Genomic DNA, 12,602 nt, shown 5'->3' with positions numbered 1-12,602 from the left:
CTTGATCCATGAACCCCGGTTCCATCATCACCATTGCGCTGATCTTTTCGATCAACTTCCTGACTTCATCAACTATTATTTATTTTTAACAAAGTGTTGGCGTCACGTACTCTATTGGCCATTGATCACAACAATCGCACCGAATAGTGGACTTCAGATCAAATAATTGCACACTTTAATGAGCTTTAGTGCTTGGCAAACAATAATGTTATCTGGCCAAACTTGGCCTGTGTGTATCTATTTGGATTGTATCTGTATCTATATGTGCGTTGGCGTATAGCAATTATGCGCATTATGATCGTATCAAAATGTTATTCAACTTCTGTTCTGCTTTGTCATGTCAATCATTTGCAAATGAATCGATTTGCTGCGGCTTGGAAGTCCACTTTGCTTTGGGGGAAGTCTCAATAATTGATTCATTTGATCGGTCAAACTTCCTACAACAAAATGCGTTGGTTTCGTTTCTAACTAAACAATGTGGAATTCACAATCAAATGCAATAATATTTTGGTGGAAATAATCAAAAATATGCGAGTTCTTAAGGCATAAATAATGAGTTTTAGGGTTTAAAAAGGTTTTTTTATATACAATTTTTGAGCTGTTTATGCGTACATAAATAAATGTACATCTGCCTATGGAATCTTATAATTTCTATTTAAATTATGTATAAAATCAGATTTTAGGAAACCACATTATATTTAAATATAATAAGTTTTAAATTTAAAATCATAATTCATAAATTCAAATATATTCCGAAAATAGTCAAATTAAATATGTAAATTAAATTGAATGTTTCCATATATAAAATAACTAAAAACAGCAATGAATGAAAACCAAAGAGAAAAAATAGAGAATGATTTTTACAAATTTTAGTGAGAGTATTACTTAATGATATTTTTAAAAATCTATACAAATATTTAAAAGGAAAATGACACTGTTGTTGGAGAGTAATGCTGGGCAGTTTATTAAGTTTGAAGAAACTGGAACCTTAAATTGGGAATAAAGTCCTTTAAAGCCCTCCCCTTTCTAAGCCACCATAAATTTTTATTGCAGAGGGTTTCAAAATGAAGCAAAATTATAGTTTAGAACCTCAAAGAGTTGTGGAACTTGCAATTTTTCGAGGTTCTGTTTGTGTTTTTGAATTTAAATTTGGCGCAGAGTGTTCTTCAATTTTCTTGTGAGTACACAGCAGATTGATTCCCTTGGGCTGGGAGTCCGGTCTAGTGTTCCAGCAGTTCTTGTACCAGGCGGCCTGTTGGCGGCTCAAACCGAATCCGGCGGCAATCCTCATCGAACAATGATGCAAACTGCGAGCCAGGGCGCGTAAAAATCCACCAAGTCGATTGGATGGAATCGGTTCTGGGTAAACGAAAGAGTTTAGGCGCCTGCGATCCCTCGAATGCTTGATTGCCATCTCATCTCTGTCGTAATCGTTGGCATCAACGGTATCCAGACCCGCATCGTAGCCATTATCCGGAAGGCCATTATTTCTTCCTTGAGTTTCAATAGGAACCCTTTCGGTTTGGCCACTTTTCAGATATTTCCTCGAACCACTCGGCTCGCTATCCGAAGTCTTTGAAGTCGAAATCCTCCTGGCCTCAAATTGAGGGTTACTCCCAATCCCAGGCTTTCGCTCCCTAACAGCCGGCGGTCTGGACATTTTACAGAGAATTGGATGTGGTATGCACCCAATGTGTCTGGATTAATTTCGATTATTTTGAAATTTTGACAACTCTGGTGTGAACTACTCGAATTTAAGATATTTAAATATCGTGCAGGGAAATAAAAAATGTAAAACAATAATTAATTGTCTGAAATTAATTAAAAGCCTGCACATTAAAAAATTGTTCAGGTTTCAAAGTACAATTCACAAAAAAAAAACAAATCATTAACAATAATTGATTACCCAAAACTAAATAAATACAAAATCGTTTAAATGATGGATAATCATAAGTTGCAGCAAAATAAAAAAAAATAAGATAATAATTATAAGTTATAAAAATTCATAGACATCTAAAATGTAAATGTATTTGTTTTTTTATGTGTACTCGTCTAATGACCATTACAAAGTTAATAACCGTAGTAAATCTAAAGATAATGAATGCATACAGAAGCTGGTCGAAATAGGAAACACCCCCTTCGTGAAAAACAACAAACCCATTAGCAGTTTTGCAAAAAGGAAATAGAGTGTAATCGACTTGACGTTTTACAGTTGTTATTTCCAATGAATTTGGATTTTGTTAAAGCTTTATTTGGCAACAATATGATAAGGTCTGTTCTGATTTTTGGAAGAAATATTTGTAATTTTTGATTGAATTCTTAAGGCGTATTCTTTGCAACCTTCAAGAAGTACTTTAAACTGGATTTACCTTCGCTCATTCATTGAACATGGGGTGCATCGTAGTTTTCGCAAATATCTAATGTTTAAAATGTATTAACACGAGAAACAGGTTTTGTGTTTTAATCAGGAATCAGATCACTAAACTGTCTTCCACCGGCAAGTATTACCACATCAAAAACGGTGTCTATGCAAACTGATGGAAGTAAACGAATTGTCTTGTCATGATGATCAATCCCAACGCAATTAATCGCCACAAAAAAAAACTCCAAAGACGCATTTTATGGTAGAGCTAAGAACTTTTTACGGCCAACACATTTTCATTTTTTCTGCCAGTCACTCTGCAGATTGTCAAACAACAATCAGCTGTATCAACATGACTGCAATTTACATTTAATAACAAGTAGAATATCCTTCATTTCGATGATTTGACATCCTGTTGCCGGCATCGAATGCCATGGGCCAGCCAATAATGAGTGTCAAAAGCCCGATAAAGACATGGTCGAGGCCTCAAAATAAAAATTGTCAGTCAGTGCAAAGAGCAACTTGGCCAAAATCGGCAGTTGCCAACTATGAAAACTCGGTCAAAGACAACGGGTTTGCTTAAATTCTTGACTTTATGCGAACAGAAAGAGTCGTTGCTGCTGTTTCTGCGACAGCACAATACCTATCGATAGTAAGATCCAAAACTTTAATTGCCGTTAGCTGGTTGCACTGAGAAAAAAACAAGTCAATTAAAGCACTCCCTATGGCAGTGAAATACCACGATTTACCCATTAACATTTATTACCAACATTAGAAATACGACCATAAACATCTAAATAACGTAATTAATATATTTTAAGCCAGTGATTTCCCCATTTATATTTATTACCAACATTTTTTTTCAATTCAAGCAAATGCCTAACAATATCCTATTAACAAAAATTTACAATTCAATTATGCTGTTGCTTAAAAACTATTACGCAATACAAGACACATATATTTAATAAAACAAATATTTAAATTAGATGAAAAGAAATACTAGACTTAGGATTAAAATACTTGATTTATATTTTAATTTGTAATTTTTGGCAAACTGGTAATAAAGACCCCTTAAAATAAATGCAAAATTAAGCTGAACAAAATGTTTCTTATTTATAATATACATAATATAAACATTTAAACAGCTAAAAAAGATTATATTTGTAGTACCTTTTGTTGTTAATATTTAAAAAAAAACAGCTTTGCTGGTACACACTTATTTCTCCCACTGTTTATAATCGAATAGCAGCTCAGCGAACTTGAGGCCCGCGAATCGCAGACGAATTGCGAAATTGGAAGCCTCAGTGCTTTTTCGGCCTTGACTCCAAAGTGCCCAGCGTGTCGGTTGGGCTTGAATGTCAACGGTTTGTGGTGTTCTGGGTTGCCAACGGCCTTCAGATTTCCGATTTTCCACAAAAGGTTCTTAACGCAGTGGTCCTCATTTGTATTCCAAGCAGCCAGCATCTCCTTCGATTATGCGATGCTGCGATGATACTCCCTTTTGGCATCAGATGGATTCTTTAAGCGATTGTCCTTCGACTAACCATATTCCATCGCCTCGACGTCATTTGGGGCGGAGAACACATCAAAAAACCATTAAGCACCTTCTTAATTTATTTTTGTTTCGTTTTCTTTTAGTATGTCATACGGTTGCGGTCGGCTGGCCAAGTTTACGTACAAGTATAGTATCTACGTTGCCAAGTTTCCACTCACGAGTTGTTGGGCTTACTAGTTTGGGCTATCTTGAAATTTTATTTTTTTACAACGTCTGCCAATCGACTCTCTTGGGCCCTCCCATTCTAAGCTCACGAATTCACATGCAAGCGGAAATAATTATAAAAATTATTCACTAAACAATGCGCCAAGCTAAGTAAAAACAAAAAATACAGAATAAAAAAACAAACATGACATGCCTCCAAGTAAGTCCACTCACCGTTTACGAGTTTGTATAATTAAAAGTGGTGAATTATTTCGAAACAAATCAATAAAACAATGAATATATAGTTTACAAGTCTGCTTCTTATTTGCATTAGTATTTAAGTCACTTAATCAACATTCTTTCGATTACAAAATCCTAATTGACCATAACGATGAATATAAATTCAATCCTCGTATATTTTTGGAATTTGTTGTTAATTTTTATACCCTTGCAGAGGGTGTTATAATTTGAGTCAGAAGTTTGCAACGCAGTGAAAGAGACCTTTCCAACCCTATTAAGTATATATATTCTTGATCAGCACCACTAGGAGAGTTGATCTTGCCATGTCCGTCCGTCTGTCCGTCCGTATCTACGCAAACTAGTCTCTCAGTTTTAAGCAATCTGCTTGAAACTTTCCCAAAAGTTGTCTTTCTATTGCAGGTAGTACATTAAACGGAACGAGCCGGATCGGACGACTATAGCATATAGCTCCCATAGGATCATATAGTAATGGTTAAATATTTCAGAATTACGGTATAAATTTCATCAAAATCGGACGACTATATTATATAGATTCCATCGAAATATTATAAATATATAAAATAACTATCTATAATTAAACATATACGAAAGTAAATCTTAATTTTGATGTTTTCAAAAATATTTAATTATTGCAATAGCTGCAAGGGTATATGAACTTCGGCTTGCCGAAGTTTGCTTCCTTTCTTGTTCAAAATTATATTTTCACAATAATAAATATTAATTATATATCCATTATTGAGTTACTTCGACTTCAGTGAGCTTGATATACATATTTAACTAGTCACAATTGTTATAACCAATTGATTTCAAAGCAATTAAGAGATTTTGTTGTTCCCCTATATTGTTGTATAAAACTACTGTTTTCATTACACCAAGTTATATACACTATTGGAGTTATTTTCCCTTAACCTCATACCATTGATAATACGATTAGAACAGACCCGTTATTACGTGATTTCAGTATTCAGCACACAATTAAGGATCCATGTGTGGTAAATTAAAATAACCGAAGCTTTCCCTTGTGGGAATGCCACTGCATTTTTGAGTGAAATGTTTATGATCTTTGATCGATCGTTTGATCGATTGATCGTTTGATCGATCGATCGATCGATCGTTCGATTAGTTACTTAAGTATGATATTCTAGACACTGTTTAAAGGCTGAAAAAGGTCCAAGACCAAAAGCCGCAATTGTCAACAGTTTGTAGCTGCAGTTTTTCCCCCAGAGTCGGTTTTAGGTTTTAGATTTTAGTTCAGCTCATCGGGCGGGCCAGTCGATCGCGGCAGTCGAGTGCGTCCGGCTGCAAAGTTGGATGACTTCGCCACTCCAATGACTTTGCATCATCACTTGAGAATCATTCTCAGCCTCTGGCTCTGGCTCTGTCTCTTGGCATTTGCGGTGTTGGTGGTTTTGGGACAGGACGACAATGGCAACTCCGTGTTCGATATGCTGGAGATGTTGCGACGCGGCCAGGAGCAATTGGATCTGGAGAACCTGGACGAGGGACAACCGCTGTCGGCCAACTACGATTTCATAGTGGTTGGAGCTGGCACGGCGGGTTGTGCCCTCGCTGCTCGCCTCTCGGAGAATCCCAAGTGGCGCGTACTCCTCCTGGAGGCCGGTGGTCCCGAGAACTATGCCATGGACATACCCATCGTGGCGCATCTGCTGCAGTTGGGCGAAGTCAACTGGAAGTACAAGACGGAACCCTCGAACAGCTATTGTCTGGCCATGAACGGGAATCGCTGCAATTGGCCCAGGGGCAAGGTGATGGGCGGCAGTTCGGTCCTCAACTACATGATGTACACGCGGGGCAATCGCAGGGACTACGATCGCTGGTCTCAGCTGGGCAATCCCGGCTGGAGTTACGACGAGTTGCTGCCCTATTTCAGGAAGTACGAGGGCAGCGTGGTGCCCGATGCTGAGGACGCATTTGTGGGACGTCGTGGCCCCGTGAAGATCAGCTACACGGAGACACGCACCAAGATCGCCGATGCCTTTGTGCGAGCCTCCCAGGAAGCGGGTCTGCCACGTGGCGATTACAATGGAGCGAGGCAGCTGCGTGTTTCCTATCTACAGGCCAACATCTATAACGAAACCCGGTGGAGCTCCAATCGGGCCTATCTGTACCCCATCAAGGGGAAACGCAGGAATCTGCAGGTGCAGAAGAACGCCCTGGTCACCAAAGTGCTGATCGATGCGCAAAAGAAAGAGGCTTTTGGCGTTATGGTGCAGATAGATGGCAAACTACATAAGATCCTGGCCAGAAGGGAGGTGATCCTGTCGGCGGGCGCCATCAATACACCCCAATTGCTGATGCTGTCGGGCGTGGGCCCAGCCAAACATCTGCGGGAGATGGGCATTAAGCCGCTGGCCGATCTGGCCGTGGGCTATAACCTCCAGGATCACATTGGCCCGGCCGTGAGTGTGCTGTGCAACGTGAGCTCCCTGCAAATCAGTGAGATGTTCAAGGTGGAGGTCATGTCCGAGTTCCTCAAGGGACGAGGCGTACTACGCATTCCCGGTGGCGTGGAGGCCATATCCTTTTACGCCCTGGACGATGCTCGCAATCCCGATGGCTGGGCCGACATGGAGCTGTTTGTGGTGGCTGGTGGCTTGCAAACGAACTTGGCCCTACGTCTGGCACTGGGCATCCGATCGGATATATATGAGAATATGTTCGGAGAACTAGAACGGCGGAGTGCCAACGGTTTCATGATATTCCCCATGATCCTGCGGGCCAAAAGTCGGGGTCGCATCAAACTCAAGAGTCGAAATCCCACCGAACATCCGCGAATTTATGCCAACTACTTTGCAGATCCGTATGATTTGAACATCACGGTGCGTGGAATCGAACAGGCTGTGAGGTTACTGGACAAGCCAGCGTTTAGGGCGATTGGAGCGAAACTGCTGGAGAAACGCTTGCCCAATTGTGCGAAACACAAGTGGAGGAGCAGCGCCTACTGGGCCTGCTATGCCCGCCACTTCACCTTCACCATCTACCACTACTCGGGCACGGCCAAGATGGGTCCTCGGCAGGATCCGTCGGCGGTGGTCGATGCCCGCCTCAGGGTCCACGGAATTGAAAAGCTCCGGGTTGTGGATGCCAGCATTATGCCCTATTTGATCTCGGGCCATCCCAACGGGCCGGTCTACCTTATAGCAGAGAAGGCAGCCGACATGATCAAAGAGGATCATAACTTTCTCTAACACTGATAAAAAAAAAATAACAAAATAACGTAGTAAATCCGAGTATTTAATAATCAATTTAATTAAACAACAAGGACCCATTTAAAATTCAATACTTTCCACTTTAAATCATGTATTTAAATATGCACTGTATTTCCCTGACTTAATATTTAATTTTAAAAATAATTTTGTAGTAAATATCCTCATGTTTTCTTTTTAAAAAGAAAATTAAAAATTCAGTAACACTATATTTTTCAAGGGGTGATCTTATATATATAATTGAGTGAGTTCTAATGCATAAAAAAAGGCAGAACAACCTTCTTAACTCAATGAGTGTAATGACAATGAAAAAAAATTATTTTTAATGTTAATTATTCCAAATGGTGGTAATTAATTGTTAGATCACTATAATAATTACAAACAAATGGACAACTAATCCTACAATAATTTGTCATTCAGCTGTAAATTCCTATTAATGATTTTTCTTGTATGCAAATTATTCTACATATAATAAAGAAAGTACAGAAGATAATAATTTTGTAGGAAAAGCAAATCATTAAAATTTTTAGCTGGCATTTGTAGATACTGGTCATTAATTACAGAACACACCTTATTTATTTTTTTTGTTTATAAAATGAAAAAAGAAATGTTACCAAAATTAGTAATTTTTTTATGTAGAAAATCATTTTGGCAATTGGTTTTAAAATTTAATTTATGTTTAAATGGTTATATTAAATGAGCATGTTAATTTCACATATATTAAGTTTTTGAAAAGTACCCAAGCATCATAAAAAATTAAATATAATAAAAAATGTTTTTGGAATAAAACTCATTTGGCTTGTAATTAAATAAAATTTAATACAAATCGTCTGGAACATAAATCATTTGGTTTATTATTTGGCTTCTTACGGTGGGATTATAATATAACTACTCTCTAGAAAAGATTCAAGTGAAGATAATCTTGTCATGTTATTTTCTTGCTGGCATAACTAATAAAAATTATTAAAAAAGAAGACTTGATTACTGAATTTTAAGACCTGGATAGCTTATAGCCAGCCATCTAGAACCATAAAATTATACAATATGTGTGGACAAAGCAAGCGATTAAATGCGATCTGCTTTGACATTTACCCTGAAACGACAGGTTCTTCGAAGAACCCCTCCCGAATTCTTCTGGCAAACCGCAGAATCACGATGGCTCTGTATGTTAATTGCAGCCCAAAGAACCGCATAAAGAGGATCAATAGAAATCTAGCCATGGGAGGCCCTTTAATGTCTTCACTCGGCTTCCGCATCTGTACATCTAACGATCTAACGATCTAACGATCTAGCGATCTAGCGATCGGTCCAAGTCAATGTCAGATCGAAGTAGAGCTTTCAATTTCAACCAGCTTTTTTTTTTTTTTTTTTTTTACTTTGGTCTTTGTCAGCGCGCGCATTTTGTGAACGTGTCCATAGTCAAGTCATCGAAAGATTTGAAGATTCTTGGGCGATCCGAACCGAAGCCAAAACGATCTTAAAACTGAAAACCGAAAAACCGAAATACCGAAAAACCAAAAGCCGAACGCCGAGAGATTCGCACAGCGATCGCTGTTCGTTCGGCGTTCGCCGCCGAATTTAATATTAAATTGAACTTGGCCACGGCATTTGTCAGCATTTCTAGTTACGAGTCCGATTGGGCAACACACGCTCACCTCGCGATCGCGTCGAAAGAACCCCAGCGCGTTCTCGTCCATACCTTCTGGACGTACAAATATAATATAACATTTTCTTTTTTTTTTGTTGGTGAAACAAGAAGTGAAGCAAAAGCCCAATGATGGCAGGCAAATCGCTGATATTCGTGGGCCTATGCCTATGGCTGATATTAATGGTTCGACGAACCTCTGCGCAGGATAGCAATAATGTTTTGCTGGAGACGATCAACTTTTTGCGACGCGGCCAGGCGGACGTGGAGCTGGAGAACTATGACAACAATCTAGTGCTGGACAGCGAGTACGATTTCATAGTGGTTGGAGCCGGGACAGCGGGCTGTGCCCTGGCCGCCCGCCTCTCGGAGAATCCCCAATGGCGAGTGCTGCTCCTCGAGGCCGGCGGTCCCGAGCGATTGGTCATGGATGTGCCCATAGTGGCGCACTTCCTGCAGCTCGGCGAGATGAACTGGAAGTACAGGACGCAGCCCTCGGATCATGCCTGCCTGGCCATGAACGGGAATCGCTGCAATTGGCCCAGGGGCAAGGTGATGGGCGGCAGTTCGGTCCTCAACTACATGATGTACACGCGGGGCAATCGCAGGGACTACGATCGCTGGGAGGCACTGGGCAATCCGGGCTGGAGCTTCAAGGACGTGCTGCCGTACTTCAAGAAGTACGAGGGCAGCAGTGTGCCCGACGCCGAGGAGGACTATGTGGGCCGCAATGGACCGGTGAAGGTCAGCTATGTGAACTGGCGCTCCAAAATCTCCGAGGCCTTTGTGGAGGCCGCCCAGCAGGATGGCCTCAAGTACCGCGACTACAATGGACGCATTCAGAATGGCGTGGCCTTCCTGCACACCACCACCCGGAATTCCACGCGCTGGAGCTCCAATCGTGCCTATCTCTATCCGCTGAAGGGTAAGCGCAGCAATCTGCATGTGAAGAAGAACGCCCTGGTCACCAAGGTGCTCATCGATCCGCAAACCAAGACGGCCTACGGCATAATGGTGCAAACGGAGGGCAAAATGCAGAAGATCCTGGCCAGAAGGGAGGTGATTGTCTCGGCGGGCGCCATCAATACACCCCAATTGCTGATGCTGTCGGGCGTGGGCCCAGCCAAGCATCTGCGCGAAGTGGGCATCAAGCCGCTGGCCGATCTGGCCGTGGGCTATAACCTACAGGATCACACAGCGCCGGCGGTCACCTTCACCACCAATGCTACGTCGCTGAAGTTCGAGGACTTTGCCGATCCCACACTGGTGAACCGATTCAATCGCATGGAGGGACCGTATGGCTCGCCGGGCGGCTGTGAGGCCATTGCCTTCTGGGATCTGGATCATGAACGGGATGAGGATGGCTGGCCCGACATTGAGCTCTTCCTGGTGGGCGGTTCCATGTCCTCCAATCCGGCCATCTCACGTGCCTTTGGGCTGAAGAAGTCCATCTACGACTCGCTGTTCGCCGAGATTGAGGACAAGTCACTGAACGCCTTCATGATCTTTCCCATGATCTTGCGGCCCAAGAGTCGTGGTCGCATCATGCTGAAGAGCAGCGATCCCTTCAAGTATCCGCTGATCCATGCCAACTACTTTGCCCATCCCTACGACGTGGACATCTCGGTGCGGGGCCTGCTGAAGGCCATCAGTCTGATGGACCAGCGGGGTATGCAGGCCATCGATGCCAAGTTGTGGGAGAAGAAGATCCCCACGTGCAAGCAGCATGCCTACAAGAGTTGGGCCTACTGGGCCTGCTATGTGAGGCACTTCACCTTCACCATCTACCACTATTCGGGCACGGCCAAAATGGGCCCCAAATCGGACCGGGCTGCGGTGGTGGATGCCCGCCTGCGGGTCCATGGCATCCGGAATCTGCGAGTGGCCGATGCCAGCATCATGCCGGAAATCATGTCCGGACATCCCAATGGACCCGTTTTCATGATCGCCGAGAAGGCGGCCGATATGATCAAGCAGGATCATGGTTTCATCCAATAAACAAGCCTCAATCCAAAGTTCAATTCCACAATCAGGTGTAAGCCCCATTTACACTGGCCATCATGTTGTTGAACCCCCACCCATCGTCTCAAATTCATCTCAAATCACTGGCTAGTGTGAAATGGGGCTTAAGTTCTTTAGTTAGGGCTGGTCAGCATTCTAAAATTGTTTGTTATTATCTGTAATTCTCTCTTGCCTGAACTGATTCTAGTTTAAGTTTAGAAATGTAAGCCACATATGCATTAATAAATTCAAATAAGTTTTGTATGTACTATAAAAAGGAAAGATGGTGTTCTATTTAAAAAATAATATTTTTAAATTTTCAGCCTATGAAAAACATACAAAAATTGGATTTTTTGAAACTTATTAAGCAAAAATGATTAGCTTTAATAACTACAAAAGTGTCTATATAGTAAAATGATAACTAATATGTTTTTGCACCTCCATTTCATTGTAGATCTGAACAACAAAGATCTAACAAATCTGACATTGACATTGAATATCATTAGATCTCACATTTCGCCTTTGTCTCATTTATTTCACTAGGAATTTTCAGCTCTGGCAATTTTCATGCTAATCAATTTGTGGCTTCATAATCAAAATCCGTGAAATCCATGAAATTGCCAGCTTGTTTGACGATTTTCGGTTTTGATTTATTTAGACGCCTTTGTTTTGAGTCTTTCTGACATTTTTTTTTATTGTTGCGGAAATGATTTTTTGCCTTACTCTCGATTTTTTTTTTCGCTTTCGGTTTTGTTTAATTTTTTTTTTGTTTTACGATCAAGCCGGTGTGAATATTTTGCTTCGCATTATGTCTGTTGGGTTTGAGTGCTGAGTCTTTCGTTTCATCGCGATTTGATTTGCATTGATTTGACCTTAGAATTATTTATGTATATGGAGTGGGTATAAATCTCTCAAAAATTGAGAATAATTGCAGATTGTTTTGCCTCCCAAGGGTAGACTATATTAAGCAAAGGAATATAAATCGAGCATAGAAAGCTTTAAGCTTGGCTTAAAGCTCTTGGCCAGATTATTGCAACCGGTTTTTAAGCCGGCTGCAATTCTTTCGAGATTCACAATCCATTTTGTATAACTTTGGTATTGTCTTTGGTATTTCATACAACTTAGGAATTGTTAAAACATTTTTTAAGTATGAGTAACATTCACTGTACTCATTTTACGAGCTTTAAGAAACATCTTTAAAGTTGTATTGAATATATACAACAGAATAATATGAATACAGCTACAGATCTTAAAATGGTAACCCAATAAAAACTCACCATTTAAGAAATGTAAAAACAGCTTTAGGTACAATTAAGTTCTTAAACAAATGCATTGTAAACTAAATACAACAAAGTAAAAATTATACATTTTGTAAAGTAATGTTGAATACAGATTCTACCCTTATAT

At 40.7% G+C, this 12,602-nt stretch overlaps 4 protein-coding genes and 1 long non-coding RNA gene across 9 annotated transcripts in view; 3 read left to right on the top strand and 2 right to left on the bottom strand.

The window, feature by feature from the left end:
- The window catches only part of LOC108148113 (flotillin-2), a 113,432-nt gene that overhangs the window by 87,909 nt on the left and 12,921 nt on the right, over nt 1-12,602 (bottom strand). The window lies entirely within an intron of this gene.
- On the bottom strand, nt 941-1,737 carry LOC121467949. The gene has a single exon (XM_041710727.1). It carries the CDS (start codon nt 1,658-1,660, stop codon nt 1,091-1,093), a length of 570 nt encoding a protein of 189 aa, XP_041566661.1. The 5' UTR covers nt 1,661-1,737; the 3' UTR covers nt 941-1,090.
- On the top strand, nt 2,150-3,454 carry LOC108148119. Its single transcript, XR_001774542.2, has 2 exons — nt 2,150-2,271; nt 2,325-3,454. It is a non-coding gene; the product is annotated as an uncharacterized LOC108148119 (long non-coding RNA).
- LOC108148108 (glucose dehydrogenase [FAD, quinone]) lies at nt 5,097-8,341 on the top strand. The gene has a single exon (XM_017274953.2). It carries the CDS (start codon nt 5,651-5,653, stop codon nt 7,529-7,531), a length of 1,881 nt encoding a protein of 626 aa, XP_017130442.1. The 5' UTR covers nt 5,097-5,650; the 3' UTR covers nt 7,532-8,341.
- Nucleotides 9,161-11,472, top strand: LOC108148111 (glucose dehydrogenase [FAD, quinone]). Its single transcript, XM_017274955.2, has one exon. It carries the CDS (start codon nt 9,324-9,326, stop codon nt 11,190-11,192), a length of 1,869 nt encoding a protein of 622 aa, XP_017130444.1. The 5' UTR covers nt 9,161-9,323; the 3' UTR covers nt 11,193-11,472.

The sequence above is a fragment of the Drosophila elegans genome, unplaced genomic scaffold (genome assembly GCF_018152505.1).
Source record: "Drosophila elegans isolate 14027-0461.03 unplaced genomic scaffold, ASM1815250v1 contig_149, whole genome shotgun sequence".
Classification (NCBI taxonomy): Eukaryota; Metazoa; Arthropoda; class Insecta; order Diptera; family Drosophilidae; genus Drosophila; species Drosophila elegans.
Note: the sequence above shows the minus strand (reverse complement) of the source record. Positions and strands in the feature narration are given on the sequence as shown.

Bases quoted from the DNA above. Each gene is read 5' to 3' on its own strand.
- LOC108148108 (XM_017274953.2), top strand. From the start codon at position 5,651: ATGACTTTGCATCATCACTTGAGAATCATTCTCAGCCTCTGGCTCTGG.
- LOC108148111 (XM_017274955.2), top strand. From the start codon at position 9,324: ATGATGGCAGGCAAATCGCTGATATTCGTGGGCCTATGCCTATGGCTG.
- LOC121467949 (XM_041710727.1), bottom strand. From the start codon at position 1,660: ATGTCCAGACCGCCGGCTGTTAGGGAGCGAAAGCCTGGGATTGGGAGT.